The sequence below is a fragment of the Artibeus jamaicensis genome, unplaced genomic scaffold (genome assembly GCF_021234435.1).
Source record: "Artibeus jamaicensis isolate MK-2021 breed Jamaican fruit bat unplaced genomic scaffold, CSHL_Jam_final scaffold_3307, whole genome shotgun sequence".
Lineage (NCBI taxonomy): Eukaryota > Metazoa > Chordata > Mammalia > Chiroptera > Phyllostomidae > Artibeus > Artibeus jamaicensis.
In genome coordinates this window covers 6689632-6709067 of record NW_026522040.1, presented here as the reverse complement: position 1 = coordinate 6709067, position 19436 = coordinate 6689632, and the positions used below count along the sequence as shown (strand labels likewise).

Genomic DNA, 19436 nt, shown 5'->3' with positions numbered 1-19436 from the left:
CTGTACTACGAGTACTGAAAAGCTAATTAATACATCTTTTTTTAATTTTATTGATTATGCTATTACAGTTGTTCTATTCACCCCCTTCATTCCCCTCCACCCTGCTCCTCCCCACTCCTACCATTCCCCCCCCCTTTAGTTTATGACCATGTGTCTCAAGTTCTTTGGATTCTATATTTCCCATACTATTCTTGCCCTCCCCCTATCTGTTTTCTACCTACCGTCTATGCTACTTATTCTCTGTACCTTCTCCCCCCTGCTCCTCCTCCCACTCCCCTGTTGCTAACCCTCCATGAGATCTTCATTTCTATGGTTCTGCTCCTGATCTAGCCGTCATTTTAGCTTGCTTTTGTTTTAGGTGTGGTTGTTAATAACTGTGAGTTTGCTGTCCTTTCACTTTTCATATTTGTTATCTTCTTTTCCTTAGGTAAGTTCCTTTAACATTTCATAAAATATGGGCTTGGTGATGATGAACTCCTTGAATTTGATTTTATCTGAGAAGCACTTTATCTGCCCTTCCATTCTAAATAAAAGTTTTGCTGGATAGAGATCTTGGTTGTAGGTCTTTGGATTTCATGACTTGGAATACCTCTTTCCAGCCCCTTCTTGCCTGTAAGGTCTCTTTTGAGAAATCAGCTGACAGTCTGATAGGAAGTCTTTTGTAGGTGACTGTCCCCTTATCTCTTGCTGCTTCTAGGATTCTCTCCTTAATTTTAATCTTGGCTAATGTAATGATGATGTGCCTTGGTGTGTTTCTTCTTGGGTCCAACTTCTTTGGGACTCTCTGAGCTTCCTGGATTTCCTGGAAGTCTATTGCCTTTGCCAGATTGGGGAAATTCTCCTTTATTATTTGTTCAAATAAGTTTTCCACTTGTGGCTGTTCCTTTCCCCCTTCTGGTACCCCTATAATTCGGATGTTGGAACGTTTAAAGATGTCCTGGAGGTTCCTAAGTCTCTCCTCATTTTTTTGAATTCTTGTTTCTTCATCCTTTTCTGTTTGGTCATTTTTTTCCTCCTTCTGGTCCACTCCTTTGATATGAGTCCCAGTTTCCTTTCCATTACTATTGGTTTCCTGTGCATTGCCATCCATTTCAATTAGTTTAGCCTTCATATGTTCCTCTAATTTGTGACTAAAATCAACCAGTTCTGTGAGCATCCTGATGACCATTGTTTTGAACTGTGCATCTGAAAGTTTTGCTATTTTTTCGTCACTTAGATTTATGGGCTCTGGGGCTTTAAGATCTTCTTGAGCCATTTTTGGTCTGTTCACGCGCATTAAGTGTGAGGAGCGGAGCCTTAGGGGCGGGTCAGGGCCTCCAGGGTGGGGTCTCTGAGTTGTGACACTGTATGTGGTGGCGGGGTCAGAGTGGGGAAATGGCGTCCCCCTCTCCTGCTTCCTGCCGCTGGGTGAGGAGCGAAGCCTTAGGTGTTCGCCAGGGTAGGGTTGCTCAGGTCACTGGGTTGTGACGCTGTATGTGGGGGCAGGGTCAGAGCCGGCCATCTCTGCTGCCTCTCCTCACTGGGACCCGTCGCTGGGACCCTCTGGGTCCCATCTCACTGCCCACTCCCTTGCCCGTCTATCTGCACAGGAATGCGCCAGCACAGTCAACCTGCCACCCTTCACCCTCGCCGGATCCGCGAGTCACCCACTGGGTCGGCCCGTTGCAACCCCACGCCTGGGTTCCGCGCCTGAGTCCGTCTGACTGAGTTTTCCCGTGCAACCCCGCTCCGCCAGCTGCTGGCTTCCCCCCTCTTACCGGTCAGGCCGAAGAATTTGTTATCAGACTTCCGAAAAGTTCAGTTTTCTGTGTTCTGGCTGTGTTTTCTGTTGCTAATATTTTGTTGTCTCTAAACTTGGTTGTATGAGAAAGCATGGTGTCTCCACCTATGCCTCCATCCGGCGGAAGTCCTAATTAATACATCTTTAAAAATTATAGTGACTACCTGCAAGAATTATGAGAACAGTGAACTGCAGGGGCGGGAGTGAGGAAGTGGGTTTATTGAATCTCCTGCTATAAATCACAGTTTACATATAGGCACACCTCAGAGATACTTCAGGTTGGTTTCCACATCACCACAACAAAATGAGTTGTAATCCTTTCTGGTGGGGAGTCTTGCCTTCAATTTGCAAAAACAAACAACCAAAAAACAACCAAAAATGCAACATCTGTGAAGTGCAATAGAACAAAGTATGCCTGTACATTGTTGCATTTAACTCTCTCCAAAACTTGTGAGGTGTGTTTCGTCTGGGCTGTATTTCTGAGAAAAATGAGGCTCACAGAAGCATCTCGACCAACACACAGAGCCCATGAGTGGCACAGTCAGGATTCGAATGCGGTTCTGGGAAAGTTTTTGTTGAATGGAGAGCGTGTATATTGTTTACATTGTACTAACTAGACCATATTCTGGGAATCTTAAAACTTGGAGGACAAGTCACTTTGCCTTTCTGTACCTTGCAGTCTTTCATCCAAATATGTGAAGATTGGAATAGATAGTCTCAAAAATTCTTTCCAGCTTTAGCTTCCAGTGAAACTATACAAAGGATTTCTGAATATGATTCAACTTTCTAAACATTAATTTTAACCAAAACATCACATTCTCCTTACTTTTGTCACAGTTTTATTATAAAAAGCCTATAGTCATCAGAGAGTGGATTAAAGATTTAAATCTGATGGAAGGCGAAGAATGAAAAATCATTCTTCTCTCCAGAATCTTAACATTCCAAATAGGGGCTGGTGCAGTCAGATCCACTGCCTTGAATTGCTCTCAAAATGGAGGTTCTTTTTGTTTATATAACTAGAGTTCTTTTTCTTAGCAGATCCAGTTTGCTGACCAGAAGCAAGAGTTCAACAAACGCCCCTCCAAAATTGGACGTCGCTCTCTGTCTCGTTCCATTTCTCAGTCCTCTACTGACAGCTACAGCTCAGGTGAGTCCTGAACCTCAGTGGACCCGCCCGTGGAGGCGTGACCGTTGGGCCCTCCTGTCTACCCAAGGCTGATTAGGCGTTGTCAGGCCTGTGCCTTGGAGTAAACTCTTTGCCTCCCAGTTGAAATTCAGACCAAGATTCTAGATGGATTGTTTGGATTCCTCTTGGAGATTCAGAGGCCTCCTCTACCAGTAAAGGGAGAAGGTGGTGATTGAGGAACTTGAGTTCCGATTTATTCGGAGGGTGGGAGGGCGTATGTAGCTCACTTATGACCTTCCCTGAACAACACGTGTAAAGACTTGTGTTTTTTTCCATTCCTTGAAAATAAACGGGCTTCCCCATACTTCTGTCCGGTACTTGCAAATTGAAGGGGAAACCTTAATTGCCCCAAGAAACATGAAAACATTGTAACTAGTTCAGGTGAGCCCTTTGCCTTCTCTTCTAAGCTGTGACATTGTATTGCTTGTTACTTCTTTCTTCCATTGCAGCGGCATTAATTCAAATATATGGGCCCTGGGGCTGTTATAATTTAATGCCAGATGAGCTATTACCATGTAAAACCCCTTGAAGGCATTCACCATTTGTGCGGCAGTGCCCAGTATGTGTCTGATATAATGTGGACCTATTTTATTTTGCTCTTATGTCGGAATGTGGTAGGAAGCTTAGTTGTCTCTTTACATTATAAACAGTAATATTCATTAAAATTTTTTTATCATGACCCGAAGTTTTATTTGTTCTTCACACAAATAGGAAAGTAGTATTTGTTATATAAACTTGAAGAAAGCTTGTTTAGGAAACAAAATTTTAGGTTGGGTATATTGTTATTTACATTGTTACATTTCTCTTTTTATTTTCTTCCCACAATAACTGAATGATATAAAGCACACGAGATAAGTTCCTATGGGTTTTTGTCTAAAGATACTGACGGTCGTACCTATCTTATTCTGCTGAAATAACCAGTGTTGAAAACTCTTAAGTATAACCCTGGAAACTAAAATAATTGGGAAAATGTGAACTGTAAAACAGGGTGTGACATTTTAGACTGCGAGTTTGTGCGTGTTATCTAAACTATGATACTAAATAATAACTGTGTTAAATTTTAAGTTCAGTTCAGTCTCTTCCCTACACACTAGATCCACATTTCCAACCGTGTCCATGCAGGGAAGGCCGATGCCTGCCTCCTCGGTGAACCCGTATGTGCAGGGAGGGGACCCTGCAAAGTATCTGTTTACCTAGAAGAGTGTGATTGACGGGCTTGGTTTCTAAGTGAACACATAGTTGCCTGTCAGCTCGTTGGTGAGTGGCATTGTTGGTTGCCACCCTCGAATACCTGGACTTAAAAGTTGAACTATATGAAATTGCCGCTTTTATAGTAAAAAATTATCAACCATATATAGCCATTTAAGGATCCTAAGCCCAAAAGCATTGGAGTAAAAACATTCTGGAGTGGAAATACCTTAAGGATCAGTTCCTCTGCTTCCCACTGGATGCCGGAATTGCCTACAAACGGCGGTCTGGCCTCTTTGGGAGCTTGGTCAACAGTAGGGTAATTCTTGTTTTATCTAGCTGTTTAGCTCCTAATAGATTCTTACACAATTCTTGGAATTTAAGATTTTACTTAAAAATTAATTCATTATTTTGGGGGCATCCCACTGTTCTGGTTATCCTCATCTGGATATATTCCAGATTAAGTTTCCCTTTAAAAATATTATGTCAATGAATACAGTATTCCAGATATGATATGAACTAATCTACAGGAAGTGTTACTTCCGTAAGCTCAGTGTTTTTAAAATGATTCTCAAGAATATGTTTGTTTCTTCAGCAGCTGTGTGTCACACGTACTGCTACCCTGTTTTATTTTTCGGTTTTGTTTTGTTTTTTTCCACGTGAACAATTGTCAAGCCCTTTCAAACATACTCTGAATGGAGATGCCTACTGCCTTGAGTCTCAGACTGGGAGTCAGGAGAGACCTAGTTTCTAGGCTTAGATTTGTGTGTGATTTGTTCTGTGATCCCAGAAAACTCGTGCAGTCTGTAAATCCGTAACAGAGACAGTGGGGAGTTGTATGAAGTGACACAGAAAGTGCCCCAAACCCATTGAATGAAAAGCCAGGAATAACAGATTTGACTCACAACCTTCTAAATACAAGAAGATATGAAAATGCATGTCAGTAAGAACTTAGAACCCATTTCCAGCATTCATTACAATTTAAGCGACTGTAGAAATTAATATTACAGAGCCCCAAAGACTGACCTTTGGACTTCTTCCCTTCTCTGTTTATACTCTCTCCCCAAGTGACCTCATTCAGGCTCATAGTTTTAAATACCACATAGTTTTGACATTTGATTCTCACATTTTATTTCCATCTCAGATCTCTCCAGTACACACTAGATCTGTATATTCAGCGTTCTGCTCAGTCCTTTACTTAGGTGTTTTATAGGCATCTCAAACCTCCCATGTCTTAAAAGCCGAGCTCCTGAGTTCCAACCTTGCTCCTCTTCAGCCTGTTCACAACACTGTAGCAAGACTCATTCTTTTAAAATAAGTCAGGCCAGGTCATATCACGTAGCTGGAAACCTCCCATGGCTTTCCAATCCCTCTGAGTAAAAGCTAAAATTCTTAGAATGGCCTTTATGGTATAAAGGCCCTATACCATCCAGCCTCCCATTACATTTCTAATCACGTCTCTACTTTCCCCAGCCCCCTGCCTCCCCCAGGTGTTCATTTCACTGTAGTCATACTGGCCTCCTCACTGTTACTGCTGTTTTGAAACTCTCCTGCTTTCAGACTTTTGCACGTGCTGTTCCCTACATGTGGAATGCTCTGGGCTACCCTAGCCAGGCATCTGCCCCCAGCTCTCAGAAGAGGCCTGTCCTGGCTGCTCTTTTAACATTTTTCCCAACGCTCACCACCCCATTTTTCTCCATAGCACTTATTATCATATAACATATATTTTTACTAATTTATTGTTGTCTTTTCTTTCCTGTCTTGAACATTAGACCCATGAGAACAGAGATTTTTGCCTGTTTTGTACTGCTGTCTCCAGCACTTGGAACTTTATTTGACACATAAGAGGTGCTCTGTAAATAAATAATGGTGAAAGGTGTCTAGAGACTTTCTTCCTATACTTCATACACTTGTTGAGGTCTCCGACATATTCTGTGCATGTAAACAGGTAAAAAAGAAGGTATATGACATTACAAAATGTTTCCTTTTAGGAACTTCAGCCAGCCTTTCTCAACAGCCAGGTTTCCTCATCTGAATTACAGAAAAGGATTTGGGAGGCTGTTTTCTTAGTTCTTCAAAGGATGGGTCATACCAGTGCCCTTGGAGATGCGTAGGAGCAAAGTTAATTCACATATTCCGTGGATGCTTCAAGGCATTAGAGCTTAATGTTGGCAAATCTAGGTTGAAAAAGGCTGTATTAATGTCTAAAATGATTTTATAAAAAGTTTTTGAAAACAACCTCATAAAAAATGAACAGAAGACTTTTATTCAAAGTCAGATCATTCTTAATAATACATTTCTGAAAGAGCTGTCTTCGCCGTCAGTTAATTTATTTAAGGATAAGGAAGATTGAAGTCTCTGAGATCATAATTGGTTGAAGTATTTTCACATTTTTTCAAATAATAAAATTTTATTTGTATTTTGGTTGCTCACATAGCTTTTCACGTGTTCCTAGAGTGTTAATTCATCAGTGAAATCTGCCGCACTTTGACACACTGGCCCCTACTGTTTTTTTCATTGCCAAATGAACAGATTGGGCCCAAGAGGAGTTGCCTGACTTACAGCAGTCTAATAGGACTAGTTCAGCCGGGAGTCTGACCGCTGCTTCTCCCAGCAGTAACTCACAGCAGCACAGCTGCTGGGAGGTAAGGCTTCATCAGGATTGAGCCATAGAACATACGTGCACGTGTTCTGTGGGGTAGGTTGTAGGTTAGTGATTCCTCAAGTCATGTTTTGATTTTGGAATTTCATGAAACAAGACAACATTTTGTGGTAACATTATGTTACTTTTCTACCTAGAAGTTTAACCTTTTTTGGTATTATCTCGTTTATTCATAAGATTTTTCGGGTGGTAGTAGAGGAAAGGGAGAGAGAGGCTCTGTTATACTCCTTAATTTACAGCTGAGTAAATTGAAAATTGGTCACTTAATGAATTAAAAGTGAAACAAGAGTTAAGGTCTCAGGCCTGTACTTCGGTGGTTATTGCCCGGGTTGTCCATCATTCATTTTTCATTAAGTTATGACTCTGGGCTTCATAGTGTGCCAATAAGACAAACACTTGTGTCCTGGCTGGTGTGGCTCAGTGGACTGAGTGCCAGCCTGTGAACCAAAAGGTTGCCAGTTCAATTCCAGTCTGGGCACAGTCATGCGCTGCGGACCGGGTCCCCAGCTGGGAGCATGCAACAGGCAACCAATAAATGTATCTCTTGCACATTTATGTTTCTCTCTTTCTGTTTCTCTGTCCCTTCAAATACAAATCTCTCCCTCTCTCTACAAATAAATAAAATCTAAAAAAAAAAACAACAATAACCCACACACTTTAGAAACTTTTCAAGCATATGTATACATATGTGTTTGGTTTCTCTACATTTTCCTAGGAAAAATGTTTAATGATATCTCAGCTGTTTTCATGAATATGCTACTTTAAATATAGTGGCAGAAGTGAGTATGGATTCAAAAATAAATGACAGAATAGTTCAGGAATAATCTTTTCACTGTGATTGCAGAAATAACACTCTCAGTCTGGGTCTGTCAGGCATTTTGCATTCACAAATTTTTACAATCTAGACAACTAATATTTTGGCTCTTACCTGATAGCAGATCTATATAAAGAGCTCTTTGAAAAAGAGCTCTTTATTTGAGCCAAGATTCATTTTGACTCAAATAAAAAACACATTGGTTGAACTAACCATAATAAGTTGACTACTGTTAAGAAAATAAAATAGTGTGGGTTTTTTTTCTATTTTAGAATTGGAAAGTGGTATAAATAGTTTTTTTTGACGTGGGAGAAAACACAAGCCAAAAATTGGAGAAATTTTTGTCATCGTTTGTTGGTTTGTTTTCCCCTGACGTATCAGACGCTGAAAGAGGTGTGGGAGAGGAGAGCCGTCCTGGATGGAGTCAGGCCTCCAGCCTCAGCCTTTTTAGTCACTGCCTGCCAGCCTCCTGCGGCTTTGCTAGATTAATAAATGACAGAGGTAGAGAAAAAGAAACTGCTAAATAATATTGTATGTATGTCATTCCTTTCCCATTCAAAATGCTAAAGCTGAATAAGAACCCTTAAAGATGGCATGCCTGATATTGAATTTAAAATGTATTCAGTGCTCACTTCAGCAGCACGCATGCTGAAACTGGAACCACACAGAGAAGGTTAGCCCAGCCCCTACCTGAGGATGGCCTGCAAATTCGTATCATTTATTGACTGCTTTACACCAAGCATTGCACTAAACACTTTACTTACATTGTCTTATTGAATCTTCTTAACAGCTTGACTTTGACAAGTCATGCCTGCCTTCTCCATCGTACCTGTTACAACCATAAGGAAAGAAAAACTCTAAATGATTAATTTTGTAATTGGTTATTTTATGTCTGACTCACTGACTAGACTGAAAACTCCCCAAAGGTGAATGAAGACAGACTACATCTGCCCTGCATCTCCCGCTCTCGGAACGTGTCTGGCCCATAGCAGATACACAATAAAAATTGTTAAATTTTGGTGTGAATTTGAATGTGTGGATGACTGAATGCATGAATGAATCAACAGCCCTATTAAATAGGTGATAAATAGGTTATCACCTCCATTTTATTCACCCAGAAACAGAAACTGAGATTTCAATCAAAGCCCGTTGGACTCCAGAACGCAAAACTACTGTATTTAAATGGCCATTGGGGAACACAAAAATCACCATGTCTATGGGAAAGGGTTTGAAATTTTTGGGTGTTCTGAATGTAAGCACTTTCTTCAAAAGCAGTTATCCTAAAAATTTGGATCAGGGTATGGGGAAGCCGTTGTTTTTTCTCTCAGGTGGTAGGAGCATGGTTTCCTCAGCCTCTTGCTCCTCAGCTGTTTCTGAGTGTTGATAACAGTGAAACACAGGACTGTCCAGGAAGCTGTTTCTGGGTTCTGTTGCTAAAGGTACTTTGAGCTCTCACCCTAGGAGGGAGAACCACAGACTTTTTGTACAGATTAGTTCCTTTCAAGAGCTAATCTTTAGGGATTTATTAATTCCCTCACCTCCCCGGGTAACCCAAGTTCGTTCTTGTTGCCTAGTGTTCGGACTTTGCCCTGTGGCTGTTTTCCAGCTTCTTAGAGAGACACCGAGGCCTCTGCTGGCAGCGTTTTGTAGTGCCGTGTCTGATAAACCGGGCAAGGTCAGACTTGCCCTTTACAGCCCTCCCGGAGATAGACCCTTGGCTAAGAAACCCCAGAAATGTCTTAATTTTCTGGATATAAGTAGATCAGCATATTAGAGACCTTAGGAGCTCTGAGATGTTAGTAGCTGTCTCTCCTTGAAAGTGATGGAAGTACTTGTCTCCCTGGGAAATACATAATGCTTTGTAGATAGCACTTTGTTTCCTAAGCTTCCTCTCCCAAAACCTTACCAACTATGTAGGAAGAAACTATCCACAGAAACTTAAATATAAATCAAGGAGGAAATTGGTTCAAATCATCCAGCAAATGATCAGCAACTACAGAATTAAATGCAGACTAGACAAACCTCAGCTAAGCGTGGGAATAGCAGCCCCGGCTGCTGCCTCCTAGTCACAATCAGAAGTCTTCCACCTTTCACCTCCTAGTATATACACTGCTAAAAGGATTTGTCATCAGCATTTTATTATACCAAACAAGGACTTACCACTTCTTTTGAGAGTCTAAACTGCCCAATGCGGGACCAGGAGGCCAGAAAGAAGGGAGAGCACACTGCGTCCTTCATTGTCAGAGTCTAATTGGTCTGCAGGCACAGTTCAGCCTCATCAGAGCCAGTCTTAAAGAAGAAAGCTCTGTTATGTCCTACAAACACTTTCTGTGTGGTTCTTAATTACTTTCCCATGGGTTCCTTGTTTTCTAGATCTTATCTATTCAGCTATTGTACTAAAACACAGATTACATCAGGCATTTGAGCAGCAGACAGAGAAGGGTAGCTAGGGTCCCAGAAACCCCTGGGTTCATAACTGTGATCTTGCATTTAGAACTTTTAACTGTTGCTACCGTGGCATAATCCCTCTCTTTTTGCATATTCAAGGACCTCTGAAAATAAAGCCAGCCCTAGATTCCAAGTTAATGCTTTCCAGGAGGAGTGTCTTAGACAACCACTATCAGCTTCCTCTTTCTGACCTCTGGGTAGCACTTTCCACAGGGGACACTGGGACAGCTCCACAGTGCCATGTACCATATTTTGCCATGTATAATGCACACCCACGTTTTTGGCCCAAACTTTCAGGGGGCAAAAATCTTTTGTTTTACTTTTTTAATTCAATTTTTAATTTATTCTTATTTAGATGCTTGTTCTTTATATTATAAAGGAATTTTGGCATTTATTTTTGAACATACTGTGGTACAAGACATTTTATGTAACCAGTAATTACAAAACACAAGAAAAGATACAAGGTATTCCAGGTACTACCCATGTATATTTTGCACATCCTTATTTTTCCCTCAAAAATGTGGGCAAAAAGGTGCGCATTCTACACGGCAGAAATGTGGGGTTGCTTACCAGATGTGGGAATGTGTATGGTGCCGCATGGTCAGAATAATCCTCAGGTCACGCCATGGCTCGGAGTTTTCAAGAAGGCCGTTCTTCCTCCTGAGGGTTTTTTATTCTGTCATTCCAGCGGCTTCATACACAGATAGCTCCGATGATGAGACATCTCCCAGGGACAAGCAGCAGAAGAACTCTAAGGGAAGCAGTGACTTCTGTGTCAAGAACATCAAACAGGCAGAGTTTGGACGAAGAGAAATTGAAATTGCTGAACAAGGTAGAGGAAGCAAGCCCCTTTCCTCTCGAACTGCCTGTGTCCTTTTGTCCATGACAATAGCTTCTCATGTCCTGGGACCTAGTAGCTTGTGAAATTTCAGTGGGGTACGGCAGGCTATCTATAAAAAAATCATCTGAGCTCAAGAAATGCTATGGGGAGGGCGTGGATTCTGGCAGGTCTGGAAGGAACCCCCTGTACCAGGAAAAGGGGAGAGGAGGAGACTTAGATAAAAGAGGACTGGGGTCTAGGGAATGAGAACACTGGAGCGTGTGCCTCCGGAAGCCCCTTATAAAAGAAAGCTCAGGTGTATTGTCTTAATCCCTTGAGAAACCTAATCTAGCAGGGGACCTCATCAGGGGAAGGATCTTACCTTAAGAGAGTAAGTTTCTCCCTTTATTCTTTCTTTCTCATTCCCTCCTCTCTAATATGCTGTGTATGTGTTGCGCCTTTTCAGAAATGCCGGCACTGATGGCTTTGAGGAAGAGAGCTCAAGGAGAAAAACCTCTGGCTGGAGCCAAAATTGTGGGCTGCACCCACATCACTGCTCAGACTGCTGTAAGTCTTTTTCCTTTCTCCGCAGCATAATAGTTAAGAATAGCCCCAGCTACTGAGTGCTTGCAGCTTGCCACGTGCTAGGTTAAAAGCTCGACAAGTATTAGTTCATTAATCCTCATGATGGTCTCGTGAAGCAGGTAGCCCTAGTTCCAATTTATAAAGGAGGGAGTTGAGGCTCAGAGAGTTTAAGTAATTTATCCAAGGTAGTACAGCTAGTAAATGACAGAATCAAGGTTTAAACTTCAGTATAGCTGACTTCCACACTTCTGCTTTCTCCACAATCCTACACTGCTTCCCCTTATCTTCACTTCCGGCATCATTTCTACAAGGTAGGTCTGTGTTAGGCTGCTTTAAGCTGCAAATAAGAGGAAACCTGAAGGCCAGCGGTCAGGCAGACTTCAGATGCAGGGGCGGTGAAACATCCTCGGACTGTTGTTAGCAAGACAGTTACAGCTCTTCAGGCCGTCACAAACGGACCTGAAGAGGGAGAAGCACCATTTCTTTCTCTCTCCCAAGAACAAGGAAACCTTGCCCAGAAGTCCTCCAGGGTATTCCATCCTGTGTCACGGAGCAGAGCTGGGCCACATGCCCCTGCCCCACCAGTTCTAGGACTGGGTTTACCGTGATTGGTTTAGAGTTTAGACCAGGGATTCTCACCCCCGTCAGAGTCAGTGTCCCCTTGTTATAAAAAAATATTTTGCATGCCCTTGTATTATCTTGAAATGAAATTCAGACATAATATATCTATAGATATATAGATATCTATATACCTAGACCGCTACATATAATTTTTTTAAATTAACAAAATTTTAACTGAAATACAAAGGAAGAATAAAAGGTAAATAAATCATAATAAAATGTATATTTCAATATATAAATGTTTGGGTACAGGTAAAGTAGAATAGTCAGATATTTGTACTTACAGTACTGTTTGGATCAAAATGCTATAAATGTAGATAGACAAATCTGTTACTGGCTCTAGAGTATCACAATAGTATTGCCAAATTATATGATTTTTTGAAATTATTACCAACTTTTTGTAGATTTTTTTAATTTTAAAATATTTATTTATCTTTAGAGAGGAAGGGAAGGAGAGAAGGAGAGAAATATCAATGTATGGTTGCCTCTTGTGAGTCCCCTGCTGGGAATTGGCCTGCAACCCAGGCATATGCCCTGACTGGGAATCGAACCACGATTGTGTGGTTCGCAGGCCCGCACTCAGTCCACTGAGCTACACCAGCCTGGGCTGTAGATTTCTGATTCAGTAAAAAAACACGAGTTTTCTCTTCATTTACACACAGTTGTTGCATTCTTAGAAAAACTACAAAACACTTTTTGTAAATGGGTAAAGTGGAATAAGGTTCTAAACACAGATAATTATAGATAGGTTTCTCGCTGATATGAACTTTTCATTGGAACATTGGCAGATTTTCTCAGATGTGGCGTAGTTCCTAGTTGTAAAAGACTGTCCTGTACCTTCAAGGCAGCCCTCCCACTGAATGCCAGTAGCGCTCCCTCTCAATTATCGTGACAACCAGAAGCGCCCCCATGGCTTCCCAGAGTTCCTCTGTTGAGAACCACTGACTTCGAGTCACCATCCAAGATGTGATGGATACTGAGTTGCCAACAATAATGAGAACACCACGGGAAATTGGAGTATCGAGAAACGGTCTGGAATCTTTTATAGGATTTGTAAGACCCAGGTCATTTTTATGACTAGATGAGCTTTCAGAAGATTGTCTCCTGAAGCACAACACTTACGAGGCCATGTTCCTCATTAAAAAGAGCAGAGATTCCTCAAGACACAGACAGCTGCTCTTAGCATCTTCTCTATGAGACTTTTCTGGGTTACTTGTTCTCTGAGAAAAAGAATACTTTGGCAGCCCAAAATTAATATGATAAATTGAAAAGCTATCTCTTTTTTTGGAGCTACAGACTGATGAATTGAGACAGAAACACTCTTGGAACCTTTTTGGGGCTTCCCCAGGCAGGGGCGTTGAAGCTTAAAATAGTAAGGACCTCTCTGCCGTCTCGTGTTGCTAAATTATATCTCAGGTTCCTTTTTTAAAAAATATTTTCTTTCTTTTTTTATTTTTAGAGAGAGGGAAAGGGAAGGAGAAAGAGAGGGAAAGAAACATCAATGTGTGGTTGCCTCTCATGTGTCCCCTGCTGGGGACCTGGCCCGCAACCCAGGCATGTGCCCCGACTGGGACTGGAACCTGCAACCCCTTTGGTTCACAGCCTGCGCTCAATTCACTGAGCTACACCAGCCAGGACAGGTTCCTTTCTTCTTTTTCCTGGAGTAATCAATATCAGAGCAAAACTAATTTACCAATTTTAACATTATTTTAATGTACCCTCCCCACGTTTTTTTCCTTTAAAAAATTAATTACAAAGGAATTTTGCTTTGTTTTGTTTTTAATCTCTATTTTATTTCTGTGATTACAAAAGCTGTCATGTTCGTTTTACAGTACTCAAACATCACCACAGTCTGTAATGTAGAAAGACAGAGTCTCCTGTAATCCCATGCTGCAGATAGAACTATTATAGTTAACAGTTTCCCATCGTGTCTCTAATAGACTTGGATCTACTTACAGTTTTAGGTATGTTGCATAGTTCCTTCTAACCAGATTTCCCAGCTACTTCTTCTAAACGGTCATGATTCAAAGTCGGGTCCTAAGCTCCGTCCTCCTCTTACTCCTCCCTGCCTCCACTCCTGCTTGAACTCCAGTAGCCAGCAGTCTTGGCTCAGAGTTCTTTGAACTGTTTTTATGTTCTTGCCTCCAGTGACTTTTATAGTTAGTTTATATTGCCTCGTGGTTAAGTTCATGTATCATTTTTTTATTTGACAAATCAGAATCCCTAGTTGTAGGAATTCAGAAATTCTTTAAGGTGAAAACGAAAACAAAATAAAAAAATGGAATCAGATATTGAAAGGTAGCATAGACTAGAAATTTAGAAATATGAGTAGTTCTGCTATTAAGTTACTGCATGGCCTTGGACAAATTATGTGAGAGGTTAGCCTACATTAGCAGAATTGTCTGCAAGTTTTGTTTTTTTTGAATTAGAGCATAATCTTTCATTAGAATTCTTATTTAGTATAGAAATACGCTACATACAAAATTTTTAAAGTGAAAATTAGCAATACTCAGAGTCGGGAACCATTATCGGGAAATTTTAAAATGAGCTTTTTAACCAAAGCTTTCTCATTGTTAAAATTAGCTCTTAAAGCATTAGGACGATATACTACCCTCTTAAAGATCCTGCCTGCATCTTAGATATTGAACTAAAGTAAGTCAGGATAAAATCAGTAGATTAGTTTTTAAAAATATTTTGTTATGAAACAAACATAGATTTCTAGAAAAGTTACAAGTATGCTATGAATAACTTTTTTCTTAACCATTTGAAAGTTGCCAACCTTATGCTCACTCTGCAAATAGACACTTAGTTAGTGTTTCTACAGGGCATTCATCCTGCTCTACCAGTGCAGCCACTAAAAGGCGGGGAATTGACATCGATTCATTGTTACCATCTAATTCTCAGACTCCGTTTGAGTTTCACTAGTTGTCCCAATAATATTTTTTATAACAAAAGGATTCAGTTCATAGCTCTGTGTCTCATTTGTCATCTCTTTTCCAGCTCTTTTAATGCAAAATAGTCTATAGTCTTTGACTTTCATGACCTTGACACTTTGGAAGATTATAGACAAATTATTCTGTAAAATATCCTCAACTTGGACATTTCTGATGCTTCCTCATTATTAGATTCAGGCTATGAATCTTTGGTGGGAAGTGATGCTGCATTTAAAAAATTTTAATCTTATCAGATGACACATGATTTCAGTTTGTTCCTGTGATGTTCATTCTGATCTCTGATTACTTCAAGTGGTGTCTGGTAGACTTTTACATTGTAAAAGGTATTTATCTCCCTTTGTAATTAGTAAGTGTTTTGTGAGGTAGTAATATGAAACTGTGTAAATATCTAATTTTTTATTAAACTTTCAATTTATTCACTCGTTTGTTTATGTGTATGGAATCATTGTTTCCTGTTTTATTTCATAGGTTATAATTTATTACTATCATTACTTATTACAATATGATACTCAGATTGTTCCCGTTTTGGCCAAGGGGGAGCCCCGTCAGTCTGGCTTCTGCGACTCGTCTGCTGGCCTGTCTGTCCCTTTCACTCCCTGAGCAACTCCTTGCTTTTGGTACAAGGTGGTCTAAGCTCACCTTGTGTGTTCTCTGTCCGAGTCCTGGAATCCCCCATTTCTACGAGAAGCCCTGGTGTTTTAGTGGATCTGTACACCAGGGGGATCTTTGCTATTAGGATGTCATTGTCCCTGGATCTTCCTTCATTAATTTCAGAAGATAATTGCCCATTAACTTAATATATATATATTTTGCCATTTTCTTCTTCTCCTTCTGTGGATCCAATTACATGCATGTTAGACCATTCGATAATATCCCATAGATCTTGGATGCTGTCTTCTGATTTTTCCCCCACTCTTTTTTCTTTCTATATTTCAGTTTGGTGATGTCTAGTCTGATGATAAACCTGATGAAAGAATTCTTAGTCTCTGAAACCTTAAAAAAATTTTTTCCTGACATTTCTGTTTGGCTTGTTTTTATCGTTTGCATCTCTCTGCTGAAATTCCCTATCTGTAGATATTGTCCATCTTTTTTCACTAGACCCTTTAACATAAACATAATAATCAAAGTTCCTATCTAATTAAACATCTAGCTCATCACCAAGTCTAATTCTCTTGAATACTTTATTTGTTGACATTTGGTTGGGGTTTTTTTCCCCACTCATTTGTTTATCTTAAAATTTTATATTGAACAGTAGTATATTAGTTTCATTATGGTCATGACTTGGGCTGGATTTCAGTTCTTTTCTGCATTATAGGCTTCTAATTCCTCCAGCAGTGGGCTGCTACAACCTTATGCTTTGAGGTTATGACAGGGCTCTCCTCAGTTTATTTGGCTTCATCCTCAGCTTTCAGCTGCTTCTGCACATGCTTGCTTGCCGTGGGAGGGGAGTGGGGGGCGGCACTGGGGGGGCTTTCTTCGAGTGCATGCTCCACCTGCAGCAATAGACTTTGTTTCCTGGAGTGAGGCTAATGGAGGGTTACCAAGGAGGGTTCTTGGATCTTCTGATCCAGCCTCAGTCTTAGGCAGCCATATTTTGCCTTGTATCTGTGGTAGGTCTTGAGCAGTAGATTTTTTCCTACCCCTCCGGGTATGGTAGCAGATCTTTACTTTGTATCATTTCAGAGTCTGGACCCAAGAAAGTTTCCTGCTACTCCCCCAGGAACAGAGTTTTTGCTCGATCCTGGTGGCAGGCATAATTCCTGCTCCTCTTCCTCCAGCTTAAAGCTTTTACTCCTATGAGAGAAGATTGTGGGAAGCACCCAGGTTTCATACCTGTCTTTGAGCACAGCCAATCAGCTCTCTGCCCCCAATCTTCCCTGTGAGCACTGGGTGGAAGCCCCTGGAAAACAGTTTGATGTGAGTGAAATCTCTTTGTGCCTGGAGCTGCTAGGAATTCCAAACTGACACACTTTTCCACACTAGCTTACTAATTCATTATTACAGTTACAGCTACTTTTTCTTATCCGCATGTATGGCAGCCACCTCTCCCTCCCTGCTCTGCTAAAGATAAAACTATTTCCTCTCTCCTTAAAGAGATCTGTCACTCTATGGAGTTTAGACCACTGGGTTGCTATGTGACTTCAACTCTTTGATAGCTCAAGAAAAGTTATGGCTTTGTAGATCAGCTGGCTTTTTTTCTTTTTCCTTTTTAAATTTATTGATTTTATTCTTTTTAAATTATTTATTTATTTATTTGTAGAGAGGGGAAGGGAAGGAGAAAGAGAGGGAGAGAAACATCAACGTGTGGTTGCCTCTCATGTACCCTTCCTATTGAGGACCTGGCCTGCAGCCCAGGCATGTGCCCTGACTGGGAGTCAAACCAGTGACCCTTCGGTTCACAGGCCGACACTCACCCTACTGAGCCACACCATCCAGGGCTAATTTATTGATTTTAAAGAAAGAAGCATTGATTTGTCGTTCCACTCATTTATGCATTTGTTGCTTGAATCTTGTATGTGCCCTGACCTGGGATTGAACCCACAACCTTGGTGTATCAAGATGACACTTGAACCAACTGAGCTACTCAGTCAGAGTCTTGGCTTTTTCTTGTTTGGGTGTGAGCTTCTTTTGTAGCTTTCTATGTCCTAAGAAGACACAGAACTATAAGTTGGTGGTTTTTAAAAAATGTTTTAGCTCTGAAACCCTTGGTTAATTAAGTCTTATGGGGAGGTTCAATATGTGAAATGCGTAAACTCATAGAGCTTAGCTGGAGCCTTCCTCCATACCTACCCCCCACCCTTTCCCTCTTATCAAAATACTAGAGTTTCTGTAGAGCACAATTTGTATATCTTTGACCCCAGTTATTCCTGATGTACTTTCTTGTTGTCAAATATATAAACTGAATCTCCTAGACCAATTGTTTGGCTCAGGCTTGCTCATCTCCTGCTTTTTCTTAAATACAGGTGCTTATGGAAACTCTGGGTGCCCTGGGCGCGCAGTGCCGATGGGCCGCCTGCAACATCTATTCCACCCTCAATGAAGTGGCTGCCGCTTTAGCCGAAAGTGGTAAGATCTTTGCTTGTTCTCTGTGTCTTTGGCTAAAGTAAGTCTCTGAAAAGTTCCATTGTCTCCATATAAATCTTTAAGGAAGGTTGACATTAAAAGAGCTGTCTTGGTAGAAATGGATCCCTATTTTTGATGTATTTGCTCTTTCTGGGCTTCTCTTGTTAAATATGATCCAGGTAACTCCGTTACTTAGTTACCTGGTAAACTGGAATGCTCACCATTTCCCAGCTACACTTTGATCTTTCTTGTTCTATACAGAAGATATTTACAGTCTCAAATATCTTCTTATGTCTCATAATCCTTTATTAGTTAATGCTTTGCCTCGACTTGCTAATACGAGAGCACCAGTGAACGCTGCTCACTGCCTAAAGTAATGTGGCTCGGAAAACGGCTGTGGCTGAGTTTTGTGGTCCTGTTTGGTTCTTAGCAGTCTGAACCCTGATTTTAACGTTTGGTGTTTCTGCTTCAGCAGTAAACAGGATTTGACCTGGAGGCTTAATATTTCATCACAGTGGTCACAGACTCCTGATGAAGGACAAAAATGATAGAGAAATTTGGACTTTGTCAGTTCTTTCTCTTCACTCGCTGGAGTGAAGCACACACACTGATCAGAGAACTGACCCTTGCCTCGGGGCTCCCAGGAAGTGCCGCGAAAGATCCACGGTGCATGCTCATCTGTCCTTTGGCTAACACGTTCAGCATTTCATTTGTTCTTTCCTTTACAGTCATTTATAAAATGTTTATTAATGTGTGAAATATATATAGAAAAATACACAAACATGAAACATATAACCCAATTAATTTACACACGCAGTCTTTTTTTCCCAACAAATACTTATTATGTCTCCTACAAGAGAAATTGAGACAGTGAGACATGTCCTTGTCAGAATCTTGTATTGCTCTTAAGAAAAGATACATTTGTAGATAATAATAATAATAGTAATAATAATAATACAAGAACATAGATGAAAATGCCACAACAGATCGCAAATCCACAGTCAGCACTCAAACAAGGGGTTTAAAAAGTTCAGAGTCCACGAGAGTTCACTTCCCAGTTAATCGGCTCCATTAGGAGCATGACACTTCTTCACTGGGCCCTGAGGTGTAATAAACGTTTTAATAGATGGACAAAGAGTGTAAGGATTTGCCAGGCAGAGGGTGGCATGACCCAAAGTATCAAAGCAAGGAAGATCAAAGTGTAGTTGGGAAATGGTGAGAATTCCAGTTGGGCTGGGTCAAGAAGTACTTATTTCTAGTTTCTTTTTTTCCTTTAACCATATGTTTAGCATCCATCATACTTTTCTTTGTCCTC

At 40.8% G+C, this 19436-nt stretch overlaps 1 protein-coding gene and 1 non-coding gene across 5 annotated transcripts in view; both read left to right on the top strand.

Annotated features, from left to right (window-relative positions):
• AHCYL2 (adenosylhomocysteinase like 2) overlaps positions 1-19436 on the top strand; it is a 155251-nt gene that overhangs the window by 107529 nt on the left and 28286 nt on the right. For 2 of the 4 annotated variants that reach the window (XM_053657087.1, XM_037165809.2), the window contains exons 2-5: positions 2819-2927; positions 10767-10910; positions 11365-11465; positions 18022-18124. In XM_053657087.1, coding sequence (XP_053513062.1) covers positions 2819-2927; positions 10767-10910; positions 11365-11465; positions 18022-18124 — 457 coding nt within the window. Of the gene's footprint in view, positions 1-2815; positions 2928-10766; positions 10911-11364; positions 11466-18021; positions 18125-19436 lie in introns of all 4 variants that reach the window. The other 2 variants (XM_053657086.1, XM_037165808.2) reach the window with 1 other exon arrangement.
• Positions 8255-8361, top strand: LOC119064302 (U6 spliceosomal RNA). The gene has a single exon (XR_005085363.2). It is a non-coding gene; the product is annotated as a U6 spliceosomal RNA (small nuclear RNA).